Source organism: Terrapene carolina, unplaced genomic scaffold (genome assembly GCF_002925995.2).
Source record: "Terrapene carolina triunguis isolate 2854851 unplaced genomic scaffold, T_m_triunguis-2.0 Scaffold139, whole genome shotgun sequence".
In the NCBI taxonomy this organism is placed as follows: Eukaryota; Metazoa; Chordata; order Testudines; family Emydidae; genus Terrapene; species Terrapene triunguis.
The window spans coordinates 12059291-12081543 of NW_020664490.1; the positions used below are offsets into that span (position 1 = coordinate 12059291).

Here is a 22253-nt window from a genome sequence, read left to right on the forward strand (position 1 = left end):
CTTGTGTCACTTGAAAAAATTGTTAGCTGTTCAGAAACTAGAAATTTTTATTATTAATCTCAAGCCAAATTGTGAAGCCATCTTCTAGTTTTCACTCATTCATCTATTTCAGCCAAAGTTTAATTTAATTTAATTGCATAATATGTCAAAATCAAAGACCTCTCTACTGTACCGTGGTGTGGTAACTGTTGGTAATTTTGACTTTCAATGGTGAGTTCTCTTATAATACCAATAGTATTGTCTTCTCGAGTGAGCTCCATCCTTCTCCAGCTTCAGGTTTTGGATAGATTTTATTAGTCACTGCCCCAGGATTTGGAAATCCTCATTCACTTACTGTGCGGTATACAAAGATTCTGAGTCGTTTTCCTCCCAAGGTCTCCACCTTCTGTCCATTGTAGAGCTCACTGAGGCCAATTTTCACTTTCAAAATGTGGTTTTGCATGATCAGTTTAAGAAGGCGTTGGTCCATCCTCAAAGTGTCATCTACCAAATCATTTAGACAATAATGTATAAATGATTTCTTCATTCAGGTAAGGTTCACTGCACACACTATGTTTGAGTATCATGAAAATACTTGTTCTTTTTGCATTGTTTACATTTTAGATCAATCATTTTAGACTTAATAAAATTAGGAAACTATTCACCGAAATGAAATTAACTCCTTTTTATGATTACAAATGATCTGTAAACAGGCTTCTAATTCTTTAGTAGATATTTGGCAGATGATTTATGTATAGGCATGTTTTAACCTCTAGATTACTTGTAAAATATTTGTTGTAACTATTGCTTTGAGTATTCACCATTTGTAATTCACTCTGTGTTGTGACATCTAAGTCATATGGAGCTGTTTCTTATCTCTGATTGGATGACTACCAAATCCACATAGAGCTTTCAGAAGGGCCATGTGGCCACTCCTAATGCAAATACGAATTCAAATGTGTATTGACACATACATATGTGACACCTTCTCTTTGCTCAAACATCATGGTAAATAAAAATGTGCTTGTGTGAAACTACTTGGACAGTAAATAAAGGGGGTTCTGACGACAACTCAAGTGAATTTAAGGGGATTTATTGTAATATATTATTACATTATTCATCCAGCTCTCCTGCTAAGCATTAGGGTACGTTTTGCATCTTATTTTAACTCTACTTTTCCCATCAAATAAAGAGGTTCTCAATATACTGAATAAAATAAATTGTGTAGGCTTAAGTAAGACTCAAGTGGCACATAGGTCTTCTGCGGTCTCTCTGCATAGTGGTAAATTTTACCCACTGTGCATATTGAAAAGGACAAAGAATCTCTTATTCTCAGTTGTGCCAATTCTTTGCAGTCTCAAAACATAGACTGGGGGAAAAAGTTTGTTTTAGAAAACCATGATGGCAGAAAAGATGCTTTTGACACTATGTCAGAAAGAGGGAATATTCCCCTCCAAGGCTACCTACCTGAGAAAGCACCATTCAGAGGAGCCAGCAGAGTGTATTGTCCCTCTGGCCTTAGAGAAGAAACCAATCCCAGCTGTGCCAAAAGGTCTATGAAGGTGGTCTGCTGGTCACTTGCAAGCTCAATAACTTGCTTGGCTGCAATTGATAAAGGAAAAGATAATTAATTTTAGCCTGTTAATTAGTTTTCTTGATTCAGCGACTGCCCTCCCTACAAATTACAATTCAATACAAGAGGGTTTAGAGGGTTTGGATAAGGTACAGAGGAGGTGTGCACACAGGTCCTCTCAATAAACAGGCTTGTATAGATTCTCAGGTGGAGAATGTCTTGTAGTCAACATTCCTTATCTCTGTGATACATACATGAAACTATGTCAGTTACTCACCAGAGTTAGGAATCAGCACATGGTCAATGAGGTGGATAACACCGTTGCTTGTCACAATGTCTTTGCGGTTTATCATCTTGACTCCATTTACAGTCAGGCTTTCACCATCACAACCTACTTCAATTGTACTCCCTTCCAAGGTCTCATAGACTGCTCCACCCATGATGGCTTCAGAGCATTGAAGAGTGTTTAAAATATGGAACTTCATGAGAGCTATGGAGAAAAGAAGAGACAGGCACTTGATTGTAACAGGATTGCTTAAAAGAATTTAATGCATTGACTGAATTAATGTTGTTACAATATAACTTTGAATAACTATCTTTATTTCCCATAATTTTTCATACCAAGTTTGAAAAATACAAAATATAATATTCTCTTAATGGCTGTACAGATAACTCTTTTTTCTGGTCACTGAAAATAGGGTTATTTGTACAAGAACTCATACGTGCAGACTGCTATAGCACATTATGGTTAAGAATTTTTTTTAGTGATTCCCATGATATCATTAAATACATCCTAGTCTGTTAATTAGATCTCCAGAGGATATAGTTTAATGGTCATGGGTAAAATTAGGTTGCTGGTGGAACTCAACATATTTTGTATTGGGTATTCAGAACCAAGCCTCGGCTTTTATTATTATTGTTCATTATTTGGTTCTAGTAGCTCCCACGGGGTTTTTTGTTTCTCCTTTTTTCCTTTTTTTTTTCTTTTTTATAATGGGAAAAAGGGCACCTCCAAGAAATATCCTCCTGCTAGTGATCCAGTGAGAGGATTTTCTAGCTAGTGGCCTTACCCCTTCAGATACACCAGTGTCATTAGTTGTCAGTCACTAAACATCTGCAACCAGTCTGTGGAGAGGCTGGTAGTAGACACAGATGTTTACTCTTCCCTGTAAAATGAAGGGAGTGTGAAATGTGGTTACTTGCTGGCAGTGGGGAGAGTCTGTTAGACATGTGGAGCTGAGGATAACCTAGGTGGTCTGAACTTTGTGGAGGAATTTAAAGACAGTGTTACAGGACTGTCTGCTGCTTTCAGTTCTTTACTTTTTGCAGATACTGAAAACACTGTGGGCCATATTCTGTCCATGGGCAACCCTGCTGCCTTCATTGTACGATGAAGGACAGAATTCAGCTCACAGGTGTGTAGCCCCAGCAGAGATTTCTCTTCCTTTTTGTTGTCCAATATACAAGAGGGGGTTCTGGTACATATTGGAGAAGTGAGATTCAGAGTCCAGTCTTCTGGGTGTGGTGCCCAGAAGACAAGATTAAATTCTTATAGGTGAACTCAAAAGCAATTTTAAAAAAATCACATTTTACTTTTTTATGATGCATAAAGAAGTTCTATGAGATTTCAAAAATTTCTCTTTTCTTGGTTATTTTTTTACATTCCAAGTATCAGCCCAGATTCCCTCCCTCCAGCATTTGCCACTTTATGCCACTCAGATGATGGCAAGTTGCCTGATCTGGCCCTAATGAGAATTCTCCTGGAGTAGGGGAGCTTGCAGATTGTTTAACGTGACACAGAGTATTCCTAATGCCTCACCCTCAGCAGAGTGCACAAACGCTGTTGGGGTCATAACAAGGGTCAACTGGAGCTCTGCCGATTAATAACTGGCATTTGTTCCCTTAGGGACCATAGCTAGTTAGCACAAGATAGAGCAATCCTTAGGCTACTATAAATTATGTGGGTCCAGGACCAGAACAAATCTGCCCTGATCCACTCAGTATGCAGCGGCAGTCAAGAAAGTGAAGAGAATGTTGGGAATCATTAGGAAAGGGATAGATAATAAGACAGAAAATATCATATTGCTGCTTTAAAAATCCATGGTACATCCACATCTTGAATACTGCGTGCAGATGTGGTCACGCCATCTCAAAAAAGATATATTGGAATAGGAGAAGGTTCAGAAAAGGGCAACAAAAATGATTAGGGGTATGGAACAGCTTCCACAGGAGGAGAGATTAATAAGGCTGGGACTTTTCAGCTTGGAAAAGAGACAACTAAGGGGGGATATGATAGAGGTCTATAAAATCATGACTGGTGTGGAGAAAGTAAATAAGGAAGTGTTATTTACTCCTTCTCATAACACAAGAACTAGGGGTCACCAAATGAAATTAATAGGCAGCAGGTTTAAAACAAACAAAAGGAAATATTTCTTCACACAACGCACAGTCAGTCTGTGGAACTCTTTGCCAGAGGATGTTGTGAAGTCCAAGACTATAAGAGGGTTCAAAAAAGAACTAGATAAATTCATGGAGGTAGGTCCATCCATGGCTATTAGCCAGAATGGGCAGGGATGGTGTCCCTAGCTTCTGTTTGCCAGAAGCTGGGAATGGGTGACAGGGGATGGATCACTTGATGATTGCCTGTTCTGTTCATTCCCTCTGAAGCACCTGGAATTGGCCAGTGTCAGAAGACAGGATACTGTGCTAGCTGGACCCCGTATGGCCATTCTCATGTTCTTATGTTCTGAGAATCAGGTGACTGTTACAGTCCCCAGACTGCCTCCCTCATCCTCATCAGGTCCTGAGTTCTTTCTTTTTTGCTGGAGGACTTCTTGGAGAATTGGATAAATAAACTAACTTACTGCTTTAATATCTTACTCCTCACAAACAGTGGGGAGAAAACCTGTATTTTTGAAAGATTACACACGCTTCAATAAATTGTTAGGAAACATCCCATAGATTCCAATCCTCCAAGGAATGCTCCAGAAGAAAAGATGAAATCAAAACTTGATATGTCTAAATTCCCCTCCCCCCACTTTTGTTTTGTTTTGTTTGCTTTTTAGTTTGGGAAGAAAACTTTGAACCATCTTTAATCTTTGTAAAGGAGAACTTACCAAAAGGCATAAAAGTGCCCTTTGCAGTTCACCTTTAAAATGCCTCAAATATGCAGCATAGTGCATACAGAAACTGCAGTCTCAGTCTTTACAACATAGTTTCCATAGATTTCTTTCAGACATCCTGCTCATAATGCTTATTCTGAATCCCTTGGCTTTTTTATTTTATTTTATTTATTTATTTATTGTTTGGTAATTTAAAGCAGGACAGAAACTCTGACTCCTACAGTACAGTATATAGCAATTGCCCTTTCTTAATGAGAAGGACAGATGTTAGCTGTAACTTACAACTATAATGATTCTAATGGGACTTCCTTTTCCTTTCTGTGGAAAGTAAATTTTATGAGCTATGCATGCATTTAACCAATGTTGATTGCATTAGATGCATAGTCTTCCTTTTGACAGCTTGGTTGTTAAAGGATTCTTATCCCCAAGTATCAGACCACTGCAGATAAATGTGCTGGAAAGTGATGTAATAGCCATACAATCTGCTTAAGGACTGGGGGTTCAGTGACTGGTAACATCTTTTTAAAGGATTAAAATTAGATTGTCTTGAAACCATAGTTGCACAGACAAACTGAAGACAATCTTCCTTCTTGACCTTCACTTACACACCACAGACATAAGTAGGACAAGAAAATTGGCATCTGCCCCATTATTTAAAATGCAATGTACAGCCATCATTAAATGATTCTTCTTCATTAATAAATGGTGGGTCAGATCCTCCACTGGTGTAAGTCAATTTAGCTATACCACTTTACACCACCTGTAGATCTGGCCCAGCACATTCTGCTCTGTTTTCCAATTGATGCCTGTCATTAAAGGGCCTGCAGGCATAGCTTCCATAAACTTCAATGGCAATTCTGCCTGCATGAGATAGGAATATCCAGTTTAAAGCATGTAGGGCAAACATTTTAAAAGCACCTCTGTGACTCAGCTAGGTCTCCATGAAAGTCCATGGGAAGTAGGTTTCTAGAATCACTTAGGTGCATTGGAAAATTTTACCCATAAACAACATGTTGGATCCCTGTGGGATTGGGAACCAGTGTACATTTTTGTGGAAGTAAAATCAAATTGTCTTGAGTACCCTTCTCAAATGAACTGAAGGTTATTTTATTGGTAATTATTATTATTTTTAACACAGCACATAGATGTGCATAGCATTTCACAGACCAAATTGTCTGTGCTTTTTATTTCTTTGTGTTACAGTAGTACCCAACAGACTGAATTAGGATTGCAGCCCCACTGTGCTCTGTAAAAAAATAAGACAATCCCTTGAAAAGTTTACACAGTAGAATTTGGCCCATAGAATACATATACCCTTACTATGAAAGAGCTATAGCTGAGATGGCGTTTGAGGCAAAAGCCCAGATCCAGATGCCCCGGAATATAAAGCTGAGGTCCATTTCTATTAAATAAATACAAACAGTTATAATTTTCTGATCACTCTTTTGAGAGATGTGTATGGTTTTATAATCCCTTTGTTGCTAATTCCTGATTTGATTATGTTTGATATATTTTCACATTTTCCCATATACAAAATCACTGATGTACCTTCAGAGGCCACCTTGTCGCCCATGATCCTTTCCAAGACTCCCCGTGGAAGTTTCTCAAAAGCTTCATTAGTAGGAGCAAAGAGTGTGTAATGGCCGGGCTTTCCAAGTGTGTCCAATACACCAGATGTAATGGCAGCAGCCTAGAAAAGAAATGTATTGCTTACTGAGAACATTGTTCAAATACATTAAACTTATGGGTGCAGAAAAGCAAAACCCTTAATTTCAAAACCTCAGAGGGTCAAATCCTGCACTTGAATGCTCACATTCATCTCTCATTGAGAACAGTGGAAGTTGTTGTATATGAATCTGTAGGTAAAATTTGGCACATAGTTTCCGTGCAACTGATACCATATTATGATTTAGCACTTTAGGATTTGTATCCAGATATCTTAGTGGTATGTTGAAATGAATTATAATATTCTTCAGAGAAAAGACTGTTTACAGAAGTAAAATTACAGAAACAAAATGTAGAAAACTAAATACTCTAGGGAAACATCTTGGCTCAGTCTTCTGAGTTTCTTTGATATTTTAGCAGATATTAAGAAAGAGCCCAATTCTGATACAATTTATAATGATTCAAATGTAGCATAACTCTGTTGATTTCAGTTGAGATAGATTGGATTTACTCTAGTCCAAATCAGAATGTAGTTCTGAATGTAGTTCATTAGATTCATCCACCACATGAAAACACTCAATAGTAAATTTAAATAAAGCTGAATGAGTGAAATTCTATATACAAACCTTTAGGTTAAATGAATACAAAGAATCCTGAAAAAGTTCAGTGCCTTGAAGAACATATGCACATAGGTTTTGCCATAGCAGATGAAACCAACAGTCTATCTAATCCACTGTTTTACCTTTGGAATAGAAGCCAAGACCTGATACTTCTGAAGAAGGTAAAAAATCTTTCATAATACAGCTAGTGAATTATGTGTTGTACAGTACATTGTTTCCTAACCCTTCCTAAGGCATAAGGATACATTTAGCCATAATGTTTACATGGTTTAATTCCTTCAATTTTGTTCAGATTGACTAATGGACATTAATGATGAAAGGTATCTAATCACAGTAGATATGAACTAGGATTGAAATATCTAACCTCAATAGGGGTTCATCTTTACTTCCTGGAAACTAGGTATGTGGGAATCAGTCTGAATGAAATATGAACTAACTCAATTCCTGTCCTAAAAGTGTAATCAAGCCAACCCTTTTCTGATTAAAGAAAAAAGTTTTCTTAATTTGCTTATTTTAAGTTCTCCCCCTGCCCATATGCTTGTCCATGCTCAGATAAATAGGTATACTGAAAAAAATATATTGAGAGGCTGTTTTATAGGTAGCTTTGGTCCAGTTGATACTGGAAAGAATTAGAGTCTTTCAAGAAAGCATAAGATTTTCACATCATTTGTTCAGATACAAAGGTTTGGCTACATCCAGACAAGTGCAGATAAACACCAGGGTGAAATCCTTGCTGTATTGAAGTTGACAGGGGCTGTGCCGTTAGACTTCAGTGGGTTTGGGATTTACTCCAGAACTTTTGGAGGCATAGCTGAATTGAGCCGCTAACATTTTTGATGTTTGATTTGCCCTGTTGAAAACCTGCCCTAAGCTGGAACTCATCAGACCAATGGGATTATCATGTTTTGAGTTCATAGAATCATAGAAGATTAGGGTTGGAAGAGACCTCAAAGGGTCATCTAGTCCAATCCCCTGCTCAAAGCAGGACCAATCCCAACTAAATCATCCCAGCCAGGGCTTTGTCAAGTCGAACCTTAAAAACTCTAAGGATGGAGATTCCACCACCTCCCTAGGTAACCCATTCCAGTACTTCACCACCCTCCTAGTGAAATATTTTTTCCTAATATCCAATCTAGACCTCCCCCACTGCAACTTGAGACCATTGCTCCTTGTTCTGTCATCGGCCACCACTAAGAACAGCCTAGCTCCATCCTCATTGGAACCCCCCTTCAGGTAGTTGAAGTCTGCTATCAAATCCCCGCTCACTCTTGTCTTCTGCAGACTAAATAAGCCCATTCATACAGAACCTACTAATTCCAGTGTCAAAATATAAAACATTGAAATAAGTTATCTAGATTAATATAGTTATTTACAGAACAGTGTAAGTGTACTTGAGATACGTTGCTGAACAGATGGGAACATCTCTAAGCCAATTTATTTAAAAAACTATCTTTAATATTAAGATGTCTGGGTTTATATAAGAATTATAGTTACATCTTGTCATGAATGTCTCCCATTTGTCATTTGAGCATAACAACACAATTATATTTTGACATCGTATATGACTCCACCGACCAGGAAATAAGAAAAGCAGCCCTATATAAGGGTTGACTTCACACACCTTCCATAGTTTTTCTCACCTCCTCATGCTACAAAGAGGGAGTCTGCTGGGCCCTCTCTGTTCTCTGCTGCTTCTAACTTTTCTCTTTCTTCCAAAGAAGGAAGAAAAGATGAGAGAAATCAGAGGAAAGGAAGGCAAATGAGAGAGTCTTTCAGTTCTGGAAGAGAGTGAGGGAGAGGCTTGGAAAGATTTCATAATATCCTGGTGCCCCAGCCCAAGCCAGCGAGTAAATATCCTTCTCACCACTCTCTAACCAACTTTCTGAAACCAACTGGATCACTTCAGCTTCCATGATGATATCTCTATTACTTCCATTACTTTTAATTATTGTCCCCATTTTGGATCTAATTCTGATCAGACAGGACCAGATTCTGTGATCTGTACTCACACTGAGTGATACCTTACTCTCCGAACAGCCCCAGGGCTCAAGGAGTAAAGACTACTCACTGCGAATAAGGGTGCCAGAATCTGCCCTAGTGACGTCAATTACACGACTATCACAAAAGCAGGACTGGGCACTTATGTAAAAATATATAGCTCTTCTACCTTGCATCATATGGTGGACTGGTCCTTGATTTGGTTCATTTCACTCCCCTGACAATGTGTTAATAATCTTTTCTTACATCTAAGACTACAGAAAAAGAAAGGAAAATTACAAGGCCAAAGAAGCTTGTTAGCATTTTATTTTCCCCCACTCACTCTAAGAGATGAGAGATCATCCTCAGCTTCAAGGAACTCTTGAATGGTATTTCCAACAGGGGTCAGGACACGGTCAATGACATGAACGACACCGTTTGTAGCAATCTGGTTGCCATGGATGATTCTGGCACAGTTAACAGTAACAACCTATGTTTAAAGAATTGAACAGTAGAATATTAAGCATCCTATCTCTTTTAATTTATTTTTAAGGAGGACATCCACCTAGCCATAATTGCCAACTCTGTGGGTGTTCTGGGGCTCAAGCACCCACTGAAAAAAAATTGGGGGTGCTTAGCACTTGCAGGGCTGGATTAATCTTCTGTAGGCCCCAGCATCCGGACCATGAACCCACCCACTGCTCTGCCCAAGCTCTGCCTGAGGCCCTGCCCCCACTTCAGGGCAGTCCAGAGGGGTGGGCAAGTGGGGCAATTTGCCCCAGGCCCTGCAGGGGCCCCCACAAGAATATAGTTTTCTATAGTATTGCAACTTTTTTTTATGGAAGGGGCCCCCGAAATTGCTTTGCCCCAGGCCCCCTGAATCCTCTGGGCGGCCCTGCCCCACTTGGTCTCTTTGCCCCAAGGCCTTGGCCCCGCTACATCCTGAGGCCCTGCCCCTACTCAGCCTTCTTCCCCCTCAGGCCCCATCCCTGCTTGGCCTCTTCCCCCTAAGGGCCAGCCCACGTTCTGCCCCAAGGCTCCACCCCCACCCAGCCTCTTTCCCCCGACGACCCGCCCACTGCTCGCAAAGGGGGAGGGGGCGAGAGGAGCACAAACTGGCAAAAACAAAAGTCAGTGCCTGTGCACCTAGATTTACCAATAGATCAACTTGTGCAGGTCATCTTGATTTCCAACCATATTACAATTGTTTAGCGTTCCATTTCCCTGAATGGTTAAAATGGTTCTTGCTTTTGGTTTACACTAATTTCAGTGCCAACCTAACATGTAGTTTCTATGAATTTAAAAAAATAAATACTAGTGACTTTACTTTGGGAATCCTGGTTTATAAAAATTAAATCCCATGTAGGAAGATAATATAAGCGTTTCTTCTACGACTAAATATTTCTGTCACATGCTGCAATTGGAATAAAAATCTAATTAAAATGTATTTAGTAATATATGAAAAAAGTAATAAATCTAACTTCTGATATTTAGAAGGATAATAATCTGTCCTATCCACAAAAGGCTACCTCTTTAGAGGAAAGTTCATTCCGTGTTTTTACAACTTTCTTAAAACAAAAATTAGCTCTTGTTACCCAGTCCTTTCTTAGCAATTAGCCTTCAGTCTATGAAAGAGTCCTTTAATGGATAGATTTATTCTGTATTCCTAGCATTTGTAAGGTAAAATGTATAACTGACATGCCAAGTGATAATCTCGTTATGACTTTATCGATTCTTCATTAGATAAATAAAAAAAATGCACAGAGTTAATGAAAGTGACCACTCTGAAATACGGTATCAAAGAAGCTTATGGAAATAAACTTACCCCATTAGGATAATGATTAATAAGCAGTTGCTGATCATTGTACATGGATACAAGAGTCAGGCCATTCTTAAGATCCTTTGTCAACATACGCTTGTTTACCATATGGTTGTGGAGGGCATTGTACAGTTCAATATTTACATTGTCAACTAAATTACTATGAATTTCCTGAGGAAGAAGATTCAGTTAGACATTTTCTGGACAATCTTAATCAGCTAGTTATACAGATTTCTTTGCAACAAAATACGCTTTCAACATATTTTTGAATGTATATTTCATTTGACTAGGTAAATTACTTAAGTTACATACCTTACTGGTACGCAGCTGGCTAGAGGATTCTCTAGATTGATTAAGTATCGAAGACAGCAGGCCTCATTACATAAGCAAGGCATTCAAGTTTTTTTTTTTGGTTCTGTACTGGATTTGATTAACATTGTAGTTCTAGGGAAAGTACCCTACAGTCATGCACAAAAATGTCTGTCACCCTCCCTTATTGGAATTACTTCAGTTTTCAAAACTATTCCCAAAGCTATGCTGACAAGACTAATAATGATAATTGTATTTATAAAGCAGCCAATCACAAAAGTACTCAGGGTGCTGAGCAACAATCATAAAAACAATTTCTCTTTGACGGTGCTCAAACAGATATCCTTTGCAAGTGTTCATTGTTTCTAGACTTTTTTTTTTAAATGTAAAATACCTGTGTTCCTTAAGCATAGTTTAGTTTAGAATAATATAATAATTGAGTTTCAATATTTATCTCTGATATATAAAAAAATCATCATTGTTTCTAATGTGGTTTAAAACACAGCTACTGTAGATACAAAAAAGCACTCATAACATTAATGTGTGTGTGTGTATATAGAGATATATAGATATATAGTTACTCGATCCAACAGCTCCCAAGCATCATTGCTTGGTGAAAAGAATGTGAATGATCCCCGTCCTTCAATCTCTTCTCTCAGCTTTGACATATCAGAATACCGTTGAGTAGAGGTTGCTCCCACAATGCCCAGGGTGCCATAAACATGATCAATAGGAGCAACTAAAATACACAAGACAAGACTACTGTAAATTCTTTGACAAGTCAGTCTCTCAAAATCATTACCTATTACCACTCTTTTAACTGGAGGAGAGAATCATCTTAATAAAACCCTTTTAACTAAACATTGCTTTTAAAATTCCATAATTTGGGTTCAAATTAAGCAGAATTTGCCATATATGCCAAATCGTCATTGCAGACAGTGCCCAGAAAAAATAACTCAACAAATATCCAGAGGGGAGGAATTCTCCACCCCAAGTTGTGGAGAGGTGAAGGTCTGAAACTTTTGTTTAGAAAAAATGTAAATGGCATTCTGATTTTATTTTTTCTAAACAAAATCCCCAAGCTGCCTGGAGCCCCAGCTGCCCATCTGATAGGTTATTGAGAAGCCTAGAAGTCCTGAAAACTCTGGCTTGTGTTAAGGCTCCCAGGGCTTCCAGGATCCTGGCAGCCCATGTGACAGGTGAGCTGGCAGAAAACCCTTTGAAAATCTGCTTGGTTTCTATAGGAAAATTGGACAAAATTGAAAAGTTCCTGCAAAAGTTTTCATTTTGACACCAGCATTTTCCCATGAAAAAATGTTCCACTGGAAATTGTATAGCCAGCCAGTTCTACTGAGTAGTACTTGGTACCTTCTTATACACCTCTAATACCCATCCCTCCCCACCCATCTCACCTCCTATACCTGGTTTTGCACCATCCTTCCCCCTACCCAATGGTGCTTAGTCCACTGCAAGCAACTATGTAAGTGACACAGAAGGGAACGCCACACCACACAAGAATCATAGAATATCAGAGTTGGAAGGGACCTCAGGAGATCATCTAGTCCAACCCCCTGCTCAAAGTAGGACCAATCCCCAACTAAATCCCCAAATGGCCTCCTCAAGTATTGAACTCCCAACCCTAGGTTTAGCAGGCCAATGCTCAAACCACTGAACTATCCCGCCTCCTCATGTATGCCTCATGTACAATTCCCCCAAATCCTGTCCCCTTACACAGTGGGACTGTGATATTTCTGCTGCCGGGGAACCTATCACATCAGCAGGACCAAGACTTGCCAGGATTATCCATAGTGGGCAGGTTCATATTTTAAGGGTTTTGGCTTAAATTTTCAAAAGTAGCCTCTAATTATGGATGCCTCAGTGTTCGGTGTCCAATGTCAAACACCGTGGGGATGATTTCCAGTGGTGCTGCCCACACTCAGGGACATCAAATGAAGTTGTGGATCCTCAATCATCCCCTCTGAGAAACAAGCTCTAGATGTCTCAGGTTGGGCACCCAAAATTACAGACCACTTCTGAAAAATCTCCTGTGTTAGAATGGGACCCATATGTAAAGATCATGCGCATCTAAGACTGTACCTGCCGGACAACCTCTCATTCCATCCAACTTCATGTAGCCAGGGCAACATTCATACAAGACAGTTCTGCAGGGTATAAATAAAACTAGATTAAATAAAGTACAAACGAAATGACACCATTTACAGTTAATTATCTTAGTTTTACTTTTTTACAAATTATCTACTTCTATTCAGTTTCCTTGGCTAGAGTTACCTAATCATCTTTTTTTTTTTTTAACATTCAGCAGCCTATTTTCTGTTGGTATCAAATCAGACCCTATTAAGTGGCCGCACTGTACTGTGTTCTGTAGCTACGTAGCATCCACAGTCATGAAGGTTGACAAGGAGCTTGGAATGGATGTGGGAGGGGAAGTGGAGCTAGTGAAGGGACTCGTAAAGGGGAATGATGTGATTGCAGTAGCAGGTGAAGAAAATGAATCTGATGGTGACATTTTGGCTAGGAGAGAAGGGATTGGAAAACCAAAGAGAAGATTACAGGAGGGATCAACAGAATCAAGGTTGAGAGGGATGGGGAGGATTATCAAAGCATGTACAAGCTTTTGACAGTGTGGATGTAAAGAAAAAAAGCGCCAAGCTTTGGCAATAGTCTACATGTGAAGGGTAAATTGATGGTAATTAGAGTCATGAAAGCAAATAAGACCACCCAGGGATAATGTGAAGGAATGAAGGCAGGGGGTTAGGAATAGGCCCTGTGGGATGCTGACAGAAAGTGGGAGGAGGTGGAGCCACTGAGGACAACACTAAAAGAGAAATGCAAGAGGTAAAAAGGAAAACTGTTCAAGAACAGTGTTGTAAAAGCCAATAAAGGAGAGAATCAATAAAGATTGACTGGTTATGTTGAAAGCAGGGGAAAAATCAAGGAATATGGAGAAGACAAGGGAAAGGTCATTGGTAACTTTAGTGAGAGCAGTCTCATTTAGGGTGACCAGATAACAAGCGTAAAAAATCGGGACAGAGGGTGGGAGGTAATAGGTGCCTATATAAGAAAAAGCTCCCAAAATCGGGACAGTCCCTATAAAATCGGGACATCTGGTCACCCTAGTCTCATTAGTTAGAGTAGAGAGGGTGAAAGCCAGATTGTAACAAATGAAGGAAAGAGCTAGCAGCGAGGAAGTGAGAGCTTAGCCATGAAGGGAAGGATGGAGTTGAGCTGGAAATTGATTAGTGCCTGATGTATAGTTGTTCAAGGAAATCACCTCACCTTTGAATGTATAAACTGTACTCAGAAGCAGGTTGGTGCTATGTAATGTTGCATTCAGCATTATGGATTGCTTTTTATTGTACCTTATTGATTTGAAGGAAGTAACAGCCTTAAAATGGACATTTTTAACCAAACTCAGCCCCGCTGTAAATAAGCACAATTCTACTGAAGTCAATGGAGTTATGGCAAGGATGAATGTGGTTGCTAGAGGATAAAGAAACCCAGGAAATTATATAGACTTACTGAAACGTGAAAAGTAACATAAATCACTAAACTCTTTCTTCTGCAGTTATTGCTTTTCAAAGTAATTACTGCAGACTGAATTACTAGAAAAACATGCAATCAGAGCTTTACATGATTTTTTTAATGCATGTGGCTCAAGGATCTCAATTTTGAAGCTGGAAGCTCCCTAGAGGCAGCTGTGTGGGATCTTGTAGGTTTTTGTAATGAGTTAGAGCTGACATGCATCTGACGAAGTGGGCATTCACCCACGAAAGCTTATGCTCCAATGCGTCTGTTAGTCTATAAGGTGCCACAGGACTCTTTGTCGCTTTTTACAGACCCAGACTAACACGGCTACCCCTCTGATAGCTGACAAAGTATTAGCAACAAATACATTAAACTAAATGGCTTGCTCAAATTACTTGAAAGTTGGAATTTTCAGAACTCTGGGATAAAAATCTATTTGAAGATGAAATAAAATCTTAAATCTTAAAAATAAAAAAACCTAAAAATGAAAGCAGACTGGAATAAAAACAACATTACAAAGCATGAGTTTAAAATGAGACTCTGAGCTACATAATTTATTGCAAAGTGATAGCTGGTAAAGAACAAAGAGCTTTCCATTATAGAGAATTTGCTTTGCCATGTTAGATTTGTTTGTGCTATGAATGTAGGTTGTTTGACTCCCTATTTTCTCTTTTTAATAAATGAATCTATTTATTTTTCAGCTGGCGAAACCTTACAAAAGACAATTCTAACTGAGCTTCAAAAAAGTTTTGTTCAACAGTCTGTAATATACTTCTCTGTGGATGATGACAATGCACTTTACGCCCATCCCCCAGAACTTTACATTGTGGGCTTCATATTCCACCAGGTAGGGGAGCATGCAAACCTGGCATGGGTAGGACTAGATTTAGTTTGGAGAAGGTTTGTGCCTTCCCCGACTCCCGAGCAAGCAGCAATAGTGAAACCCGCTCTATCACAGAGGATGCAACAATTGTCCTGCTTCCTCCCACCCTGTGCACCCAAAGATTCCCTTTTGGAGTGATTCCTGGCCCTTTCACAAGGCACACAAGTGTGGGGAGAGGGCTCCTTGCACCATTCCTCCCATGCCTCCTGCTCACCCATGCTAGAGTCAGACAAAACCTGGCTCTTGAGGAATCTCTGCCACAAACCAGCAATTAGCATGCATCTGCCGTTCAGGGAATTGCTTTGTTATAAGAATATATACTTCTTTCAGAGAGAAAATATTCCAAAAGGAAACAGGAAAATATCCTGTGTGTTTTGACATCTCACTTAGGTTTTGATAACAGGAAAAGGGGGACTAAGCACCAATCAGACACTGCATGTTTACTCTTCTTCACCATATTCAGCAGAGAAAAGACTGACTCTGATATGAGTACAATATATGTGAGTCAGAAAACTGGCTATAGAGCACAATGGACAAAAGAAATGCTTCTCTGGCCAAGAGCTACAATGCTGGCACCTTTGGGTTATCATATTACTTTTAACATACAGCATGCTTCCTCTGAGGACTGCTAGTAATTAAAGTCTGGCCAGTTCTTCCTTTTAGTATCCAAAGCCATATGTTCCCTCATGGTTGATTGCAACTAGAAAGCTGATGTATCAAGTGTATGTGAAGTGTGGGTAGATGTGATGGAGTGAGGGTTGTCAATAAGCCCGATGCTGAGGTAGGTGGAATGTGCAGCTTCTATTGAAATCAATGTAAGATGCAGTTGCTCGGCACCTTTCAGGTTGAAGGACAATTTAGAGGAAAAAAAGAACGCAGTCCCCCGTCCGTCCCCCACATAGAGAGACATTATATAAAATCCAAAGCAAAGTTGCCTTTACACTAATATCGCACTCCAAAAAACTTTCAGTTACGTACTTCTGCAAATTCAGCACATGGTGTGATGTTACTGAAGAGAAGTGACTCTTCAGATAATGATGTAATGCTGCATTCCTAAGTAAAGAAAACCAGCTCTATGCCACTCCCATCTCACCCCCAGGGATACAGGGCATTCCCAAGGAAAGAGGGGGCATGGCCAGGGCATCTCTATGGATAGTCAAGCATCCTCTTGGGGCTGTTGGTGGCTGGCATAGCTCAGAGTGGCCCTGAGGCTTGTTTGCAAATTATCTGTCTTGTTAGCAGGCATAATATACTATTAAAATGACAAAAACCTTTATGATCCAATAGGGCCCCTGTTTCTACAGAGCCCTCAGGTCAGTAGTTTAGCTGGGGAATTTGTAAATACAGTTGGAAATGGGAAATGATAGAATGTAGATCCTTTTGGTATCTTTTGTACATTTTCTGGATCAGAATATACAATCTGAAGGGAGTTACCATGGAACTGTTATAACTGTAAGAAATAACATTGTTTTTTAAAATGAGAAGGAAGCAAATTAATCTGTTTAGGAATAGTGGTAGTTCTGTTTTTGGCGTTGTTCAAAATCTCCTGTTAATAATTACATTACTTTCGGCACCATCTAAATTATACCAGATGTTCTACTGTTACCACACAAAAAGTACCAGTATGCCTATCATTCAATCCAAATCCAATCCAAAGTTTTCCTCAAATCTACTCTTTCTAGTATTTGCACAACCCAAAAAGCGCCAAAGCAGAGCTCAGAATGTATGTGATACCTTTGTGTAACCTCACTGTCAATGAGTCCAAACTACACTTAAGGAATCTTATTTTGAGTACTGTAAAATCTCTTCATGGCCTCAAAATATTTCTTCTGTCATGTCATGATGTCTCTGGCCACAAAAAAATAACTCATGCTACCACTGTGGTTCAGCTGAATAATGATTCTCTATGTCATCTTAAAGCACTCAGCAGTCTTTCACTTAGGGGGTATTGGCAAGACATGACACAAATGAAGCAGTTAGTCTGCAGAAGCAGCTAATGTTCCAAAATCAGCTTTGAAAATGTCCACAGAAGTTCAGTCTAAAGCATTTTCAGGAAGCATCCTTCTCCCTAATGTGTCACTAGTGAAAGAAAGTGCTGTGCCAAGAAGACAGTGGTAAGGCAGGCTTTACATAAATGGTGAATAAATATCTTGGACAATTTACACCATATGCTCTGAAGAAAATGGATGTCACTATTGCATTGAAATGTCATCAGGAGGAAAAGGAAAGACTGGAAGGGAGAAAGACCACAAAACAAACTAAAGTGCCTGGGAAACCCAGGCTAGATGTTGGAAGGATGATCAAACACAACTTCTATAGCACCAATCTGAGTCCTGGAAATTAAACTACATTGTCTCCACAGAATCTCCCAATCTTATGCATAACTGAGCTGATCAAATTGCATAAAGGGGAGACAGATCCTGACTCAGCTGCAGAAATAAAAAACCTTGCGAAAACATCAGTCTAACTCAAAATGGGAGGGTTAGAATTCTAGATGCTAAATTATATTCCAGAGAAGCTTCTGGAGATTCAAAGAGGTATCTGTGCCTATTCTGGAGAGAATGTCATTGTATCATTCGTGATAATGTTAATATAATACAGCTGTTAATCCGTGGCTCTTGGAGGAAATATGAAGTTTATAATAACAGAAAGCCCAGGGTGAAATCCTAGCCCCATTAAAGTAAATGGGAGAACTTCAGTGGGGCCCAGATTTTAGCCCTGATATCTCAACTGACCTTAGAGTTCAGAATTATTGGAATATTTGCACCACAAGACTAGATATTGTAAACTTTGCTTGATTAGTGTATCAAAAACATAACTGGCCCCATAATTCTATGTTATGCTGACACTGCTGAAAATATTTTCTGATAAAGAAAAAAACTGGAGCCCATATCCTCCTCCTCCATCTCTTCCCACTCTTTTTTCCTCAGGGGCCATTCCAGTGTTGTGTCACAAGATGGGATGTCTGTCAGGAATCTCAAGAAATGCAAAACAGTCTCATGAACTTCTAACACTGACCAGCACCAGTAGCAACCACAGTACAGGGTTGCTTCAGGTCTTTGCTGAGCTACTGTGAATTCACAAATCTAATTTGTAACAGTGTGAAGAACATTTGTGTAGGCATTTATATCATGCACGTCACCATGCTATCTAAGCTTCTGATGGGTTACACTTCTCTTAATGTGTGCACAATGCCCAGTAGCAACAATGTAGGTTGTGAGTACTTACTGAAGTCCAAATAAATTAATTAATGGGTGTTTGAGGCTTTGAGGGCTTACTTAGGAATTCTGGTTTAATTTGAAAGCAAAGGCTAAAAATGAATTCTAACGTTTAATTGGTTTTGAAAATAGCCACGAAGTAAAGGAAAGTGACAATGTTCCTTTAAATGGCTTGGAAAATGTCAGTCACTTCCTGTTCTGGGTGTTTGCTATCGTTATTTTTTTTAATACAATGGCTAAAATTTTCAACAGCATCTAAGTGACTTACTGCATGAATCCCATTTTCAAAAGTATTTTAGTCATTTAGAAGACCATGTCCCATGGACTTTCAATAAGATGTAGATGCCTAAGTGCCCAAATCACTTTTGAAAATGCAACTTAGGTGCCTAAGTCATAGAATATCAGGGTTGGAAGGGACCTCAGGAGATCATTTAGTCCAATCCCTTGCTCAAAGCAGGACTAATCCCCAGACTGATTTTTGCCCCAGACCCCTAAATGGCCCCCTCAAGGAGTGAGCTCACAATGCTGGGTTTAGTAGACCAATGCTCAAACCACTGAGCTATCCCTCCCTCACTTAGGCATGTTTGAAATTTTTATCTTAGATCTGCCTGACCAAGATTAGTAGTCAAATAACATATGTAATGATTTTTGCCATAGTTGCCGAATAAATTATCCAACCAATAGTAGTTCAGCAGCTAAAGAAAAGGTGGAATGTTGTAAAAATACTAATTGGATAGTTTAGTGGCTCTATAGTGGCAGAATGTGGCAGAATAGCTTTTTCTAAGGATACTGATTTAACCAGCTGTACTAGTCACTCATGGCAGCAGCACCAAGAAAAGCGGTGCAGGAAAAGTTCTGCATTGGCTTTTAGGTGCTTGGGTGAGTATGCCCCAAAGATAGTGCATGGCCAGAAGTGGAGGCATTAATGACTCTGATGGTATGGCCCTGAAGTGAAATTTGTCATCACCATCATGGGATAATGAAACAACTCATTTCATCTTGAAATTATGAGGTCACAATTACAATAAACGTAAAGAAACACATTTCTCTAAGGTACTAAAAAGACACCAAAATCACTTAGACTTAGTAAACAACAGACAAAATAACTTCACCAAATCCTTAGGAATATTCTATTCTTGTTCCATGTACATAGATAAAGGTGTGGTCTGGGCACAGGACTGGAGCCACGAAATACTGAATTCTGTCCCCAACTTGGATAGTTGCTCCCTTTGTATCACTGGACAAGTCACTTCAGCCCTCTGTCTCAGTTCTATCATCTTTAAATGCGTGTTGTGAGGATTATTTGGAAAGCACTTGGAATTTAAGTGCTTTGCACAATGTTGTCATTTTCCAAATTGCCATTGCTAGCACTGGAAGATCTGCATTTGAAGCAAGTATGTAATATGCCTCTAAAGAAGAAGAGTTCTGTAATAATAGTATAACATTTCTGTAACTATTGGATAGTCAGGAAACAAATAGCACTTACGCTTTCTTCCCACAGATAGCTCCCTGATACCAGTTTCTGCAGGTGCTGAAATATTTCTTTTTGGTGCCCATAACTTGCTGAAGAGCACAGACATTTGGACTGGAGAAAAAAAACCACATAAAGTCATTGTACATATTTGAAAAAGTGTGATTAAAAATAGTTTTGAATACAGTATTCAATGGACAAGAGCCAGAAATGAACATCTGGTCCTGATTCCCAGAGCAGGTGTGATTTCAGTCAACCACTGTCCAAGCTCCTGACACCGCCCTATTGAGTTCTTTGGAAAGACCACACTCCCTAGAAGCAAGAGGTGATTCCCCCTGTCTGCCAGCCCAGCACTGTATCTCTAGTGAACAGTCACTGCCAGCTGTGCCTAATCAAGCTTTATTATGCATTGCATTTTTTTTCCTGAAGTGAATTACTATCCGCTAGGGACTGAACTGCGACTATTGCAGAGCTCTTTTCATCAGAGTTCGTCTTGTGCACAGCTGTGTGGCTGTATGTCATGGGGAGGGGGAAGGGCAGAAAGCTGACTTTCTCTTTATCCAGGAAGGAACCCCCTCTTCAGTAACTCAATCAGCTATTTGGATTGCCACTGTCTGGAATGTCAAGAGCACCTAAATAAACAGCCTAGTAATTACACAGGACCAAAGGGTAAACTGTTGTATAAAAAAAGTCAGAAAATTCAAATAAGGAAAACTTTGTAATGTTGTTGTGTGCAAAAGAGACATTTCCTCAAAAGCAAATTTCCATTTTGTCTCTAATTTATATATTACAGTAATTTTTCTGTCGGCGTGTTAGAACATAACACTTTTCAAAAGAGGAAACCATTAAACTCTTATTTTACAAAGCCCCATTCATCTTGTAAGCAGGGGGGCAAAAATCCTTTTGATTCTTTAAAAAAAAAAAAACCACAGAGCTAAACTATCTTTTACTAATAAACCTTAAAACAGATATGTTTAGATTCCTTAATATTTACTCTGAGACAATTTGTTAAAATAAATAATTTCTAATCACTGCATTTCAGTGTCTTACTGTGCAATATTATTATAAAGCTTAAGTGGGAAGTGAACTTTTGAAAAGTACTTTAATTGTGCATTTACAAATTGCCAGAAAACTGGGTAGAGTTCATACGTCTCACTACGAGAAAAAAAAAAGTACATGTTGTGAAATATACACTAATGCTGGTAAAATATTTAATGGGCCATGTTAAACAGGTCTGATCACACATTATATCTGTTGTAAACTATAATTACTTTCAATGATACTGAAACACATGTATTTTACTTAGCTTCAGATATAATTTTTAGCTTTCAAACAGTTCATAAAGTTTAACAATATTTAATCTTATTTTGTATGGTTTTTCTACAAAAAATAATTTGGAAATATATTTCATACCATTTGCATTTTAGAAATAATATATTTGATTCACACACCATAAGAATTTACAGTGCACAAATCTCATTTTAATATTATGGCTAATCTTGAGCTCCGTGTAGGGGAGAGAACTTTAAAACACTCCTTTTAGGGTATTATAAAAGAGAAAACACGTACTTACCCCTGCTCACGTGCCCTGATTCGACTATGGGACAAAATCTTGTCATAATGAGCAGAAGAGTCTGCTGGATCAAAAGCAGACAACAAAAAAATGGAGAAGGTGGATAAAAAAAGGATCTTCATCCTTAATCCCCTGTTCCTCCTGCCTAGTCTAAGGAGAGAACTGGCAAAAAGTTTTGGAGAGCTCACAGTTTATATACATGCTACAGGGTTGTGGGAGGGAACATTGTATCAACCTGAGACTCTTCCAGGAATAGCAACTTCAAACTGCCAGCTTCAATTAGTTGAATTAATACCATTCATCAAACATGCAAAGCATGTGTCATCCCCCTCTCCCACCATTGTGACTAATGTTCTTTATTTTATAAAGAGCAGATGTTTATCATTTTGTTCAGTTGACACTTAAAACAGCAGCGTAGTTAAAAGAATTTTAGAGCATGATTTATGATTTGATATTTATGATAGAATACAGAAGCATCCAGCTGCCCCAGACGGGATC

At 39.0% G+C, this 22253-nt stretch overlaps 1 protein-coding gene across 11 annotated transcripts in view; it reads right to left on the reverse strand.

The window, feature by feature from the left end:
* Window positions 1-21941, reverse strand: part of LOC113406778 (periostin-like) — a 49085-nt gene extending 27144 nt beyond the window's left edge. For 6 of the 11 annotated variants that reach the window (XM_026653464.1, XM_026653462.1, XM_026653460.1 and 3 more), the window contains exons 1-10: window positions 21756-21940; window positions 20198-20296; window positions 13162-13226; window positions 11646-11803; window positions 10762-10926; window positions 9280-9426; window positions 6223-6364; window positions 1830-2042; window positions 1447-1581; window positions 335-483 (exon numbers count right to left, since the gene is read on the reverse strand). In XM_026653464.1, coding sequence (XP_026509249.1) covers window positions 335-483; window positions 1447-1581; window positions 1830-2042; window positions 6223-6364; window positions 9280-9426; window positions 10762-10926; window positions 11646-11803; window positions 13162-13226; window positions 20198-20296; window positions 21756-21877 — 1395 coding nt within the window. In that variant the 5' untranslated portion in view covers window positions 21878-21940. Of the gene's footprint in view, window positions 1-334; window positions 484-1446; window positions 1582-1829; window positions 2043-6222; window positions 6365-9279; window positions 9427-10761; window positions 10927-11645; window positions 11804-13161; window positions 13227-20197; window positions 20297-21755 lie in introns of all 11 variants that reach the window. The other 5 variants (XM_026653465.2, XM_026653463.2, XM_026653459.2 and 2 more) reach the window with 1 other exon arrangement.
* Window positions 21942-22253: the final 312 nt, after the last annotated feature.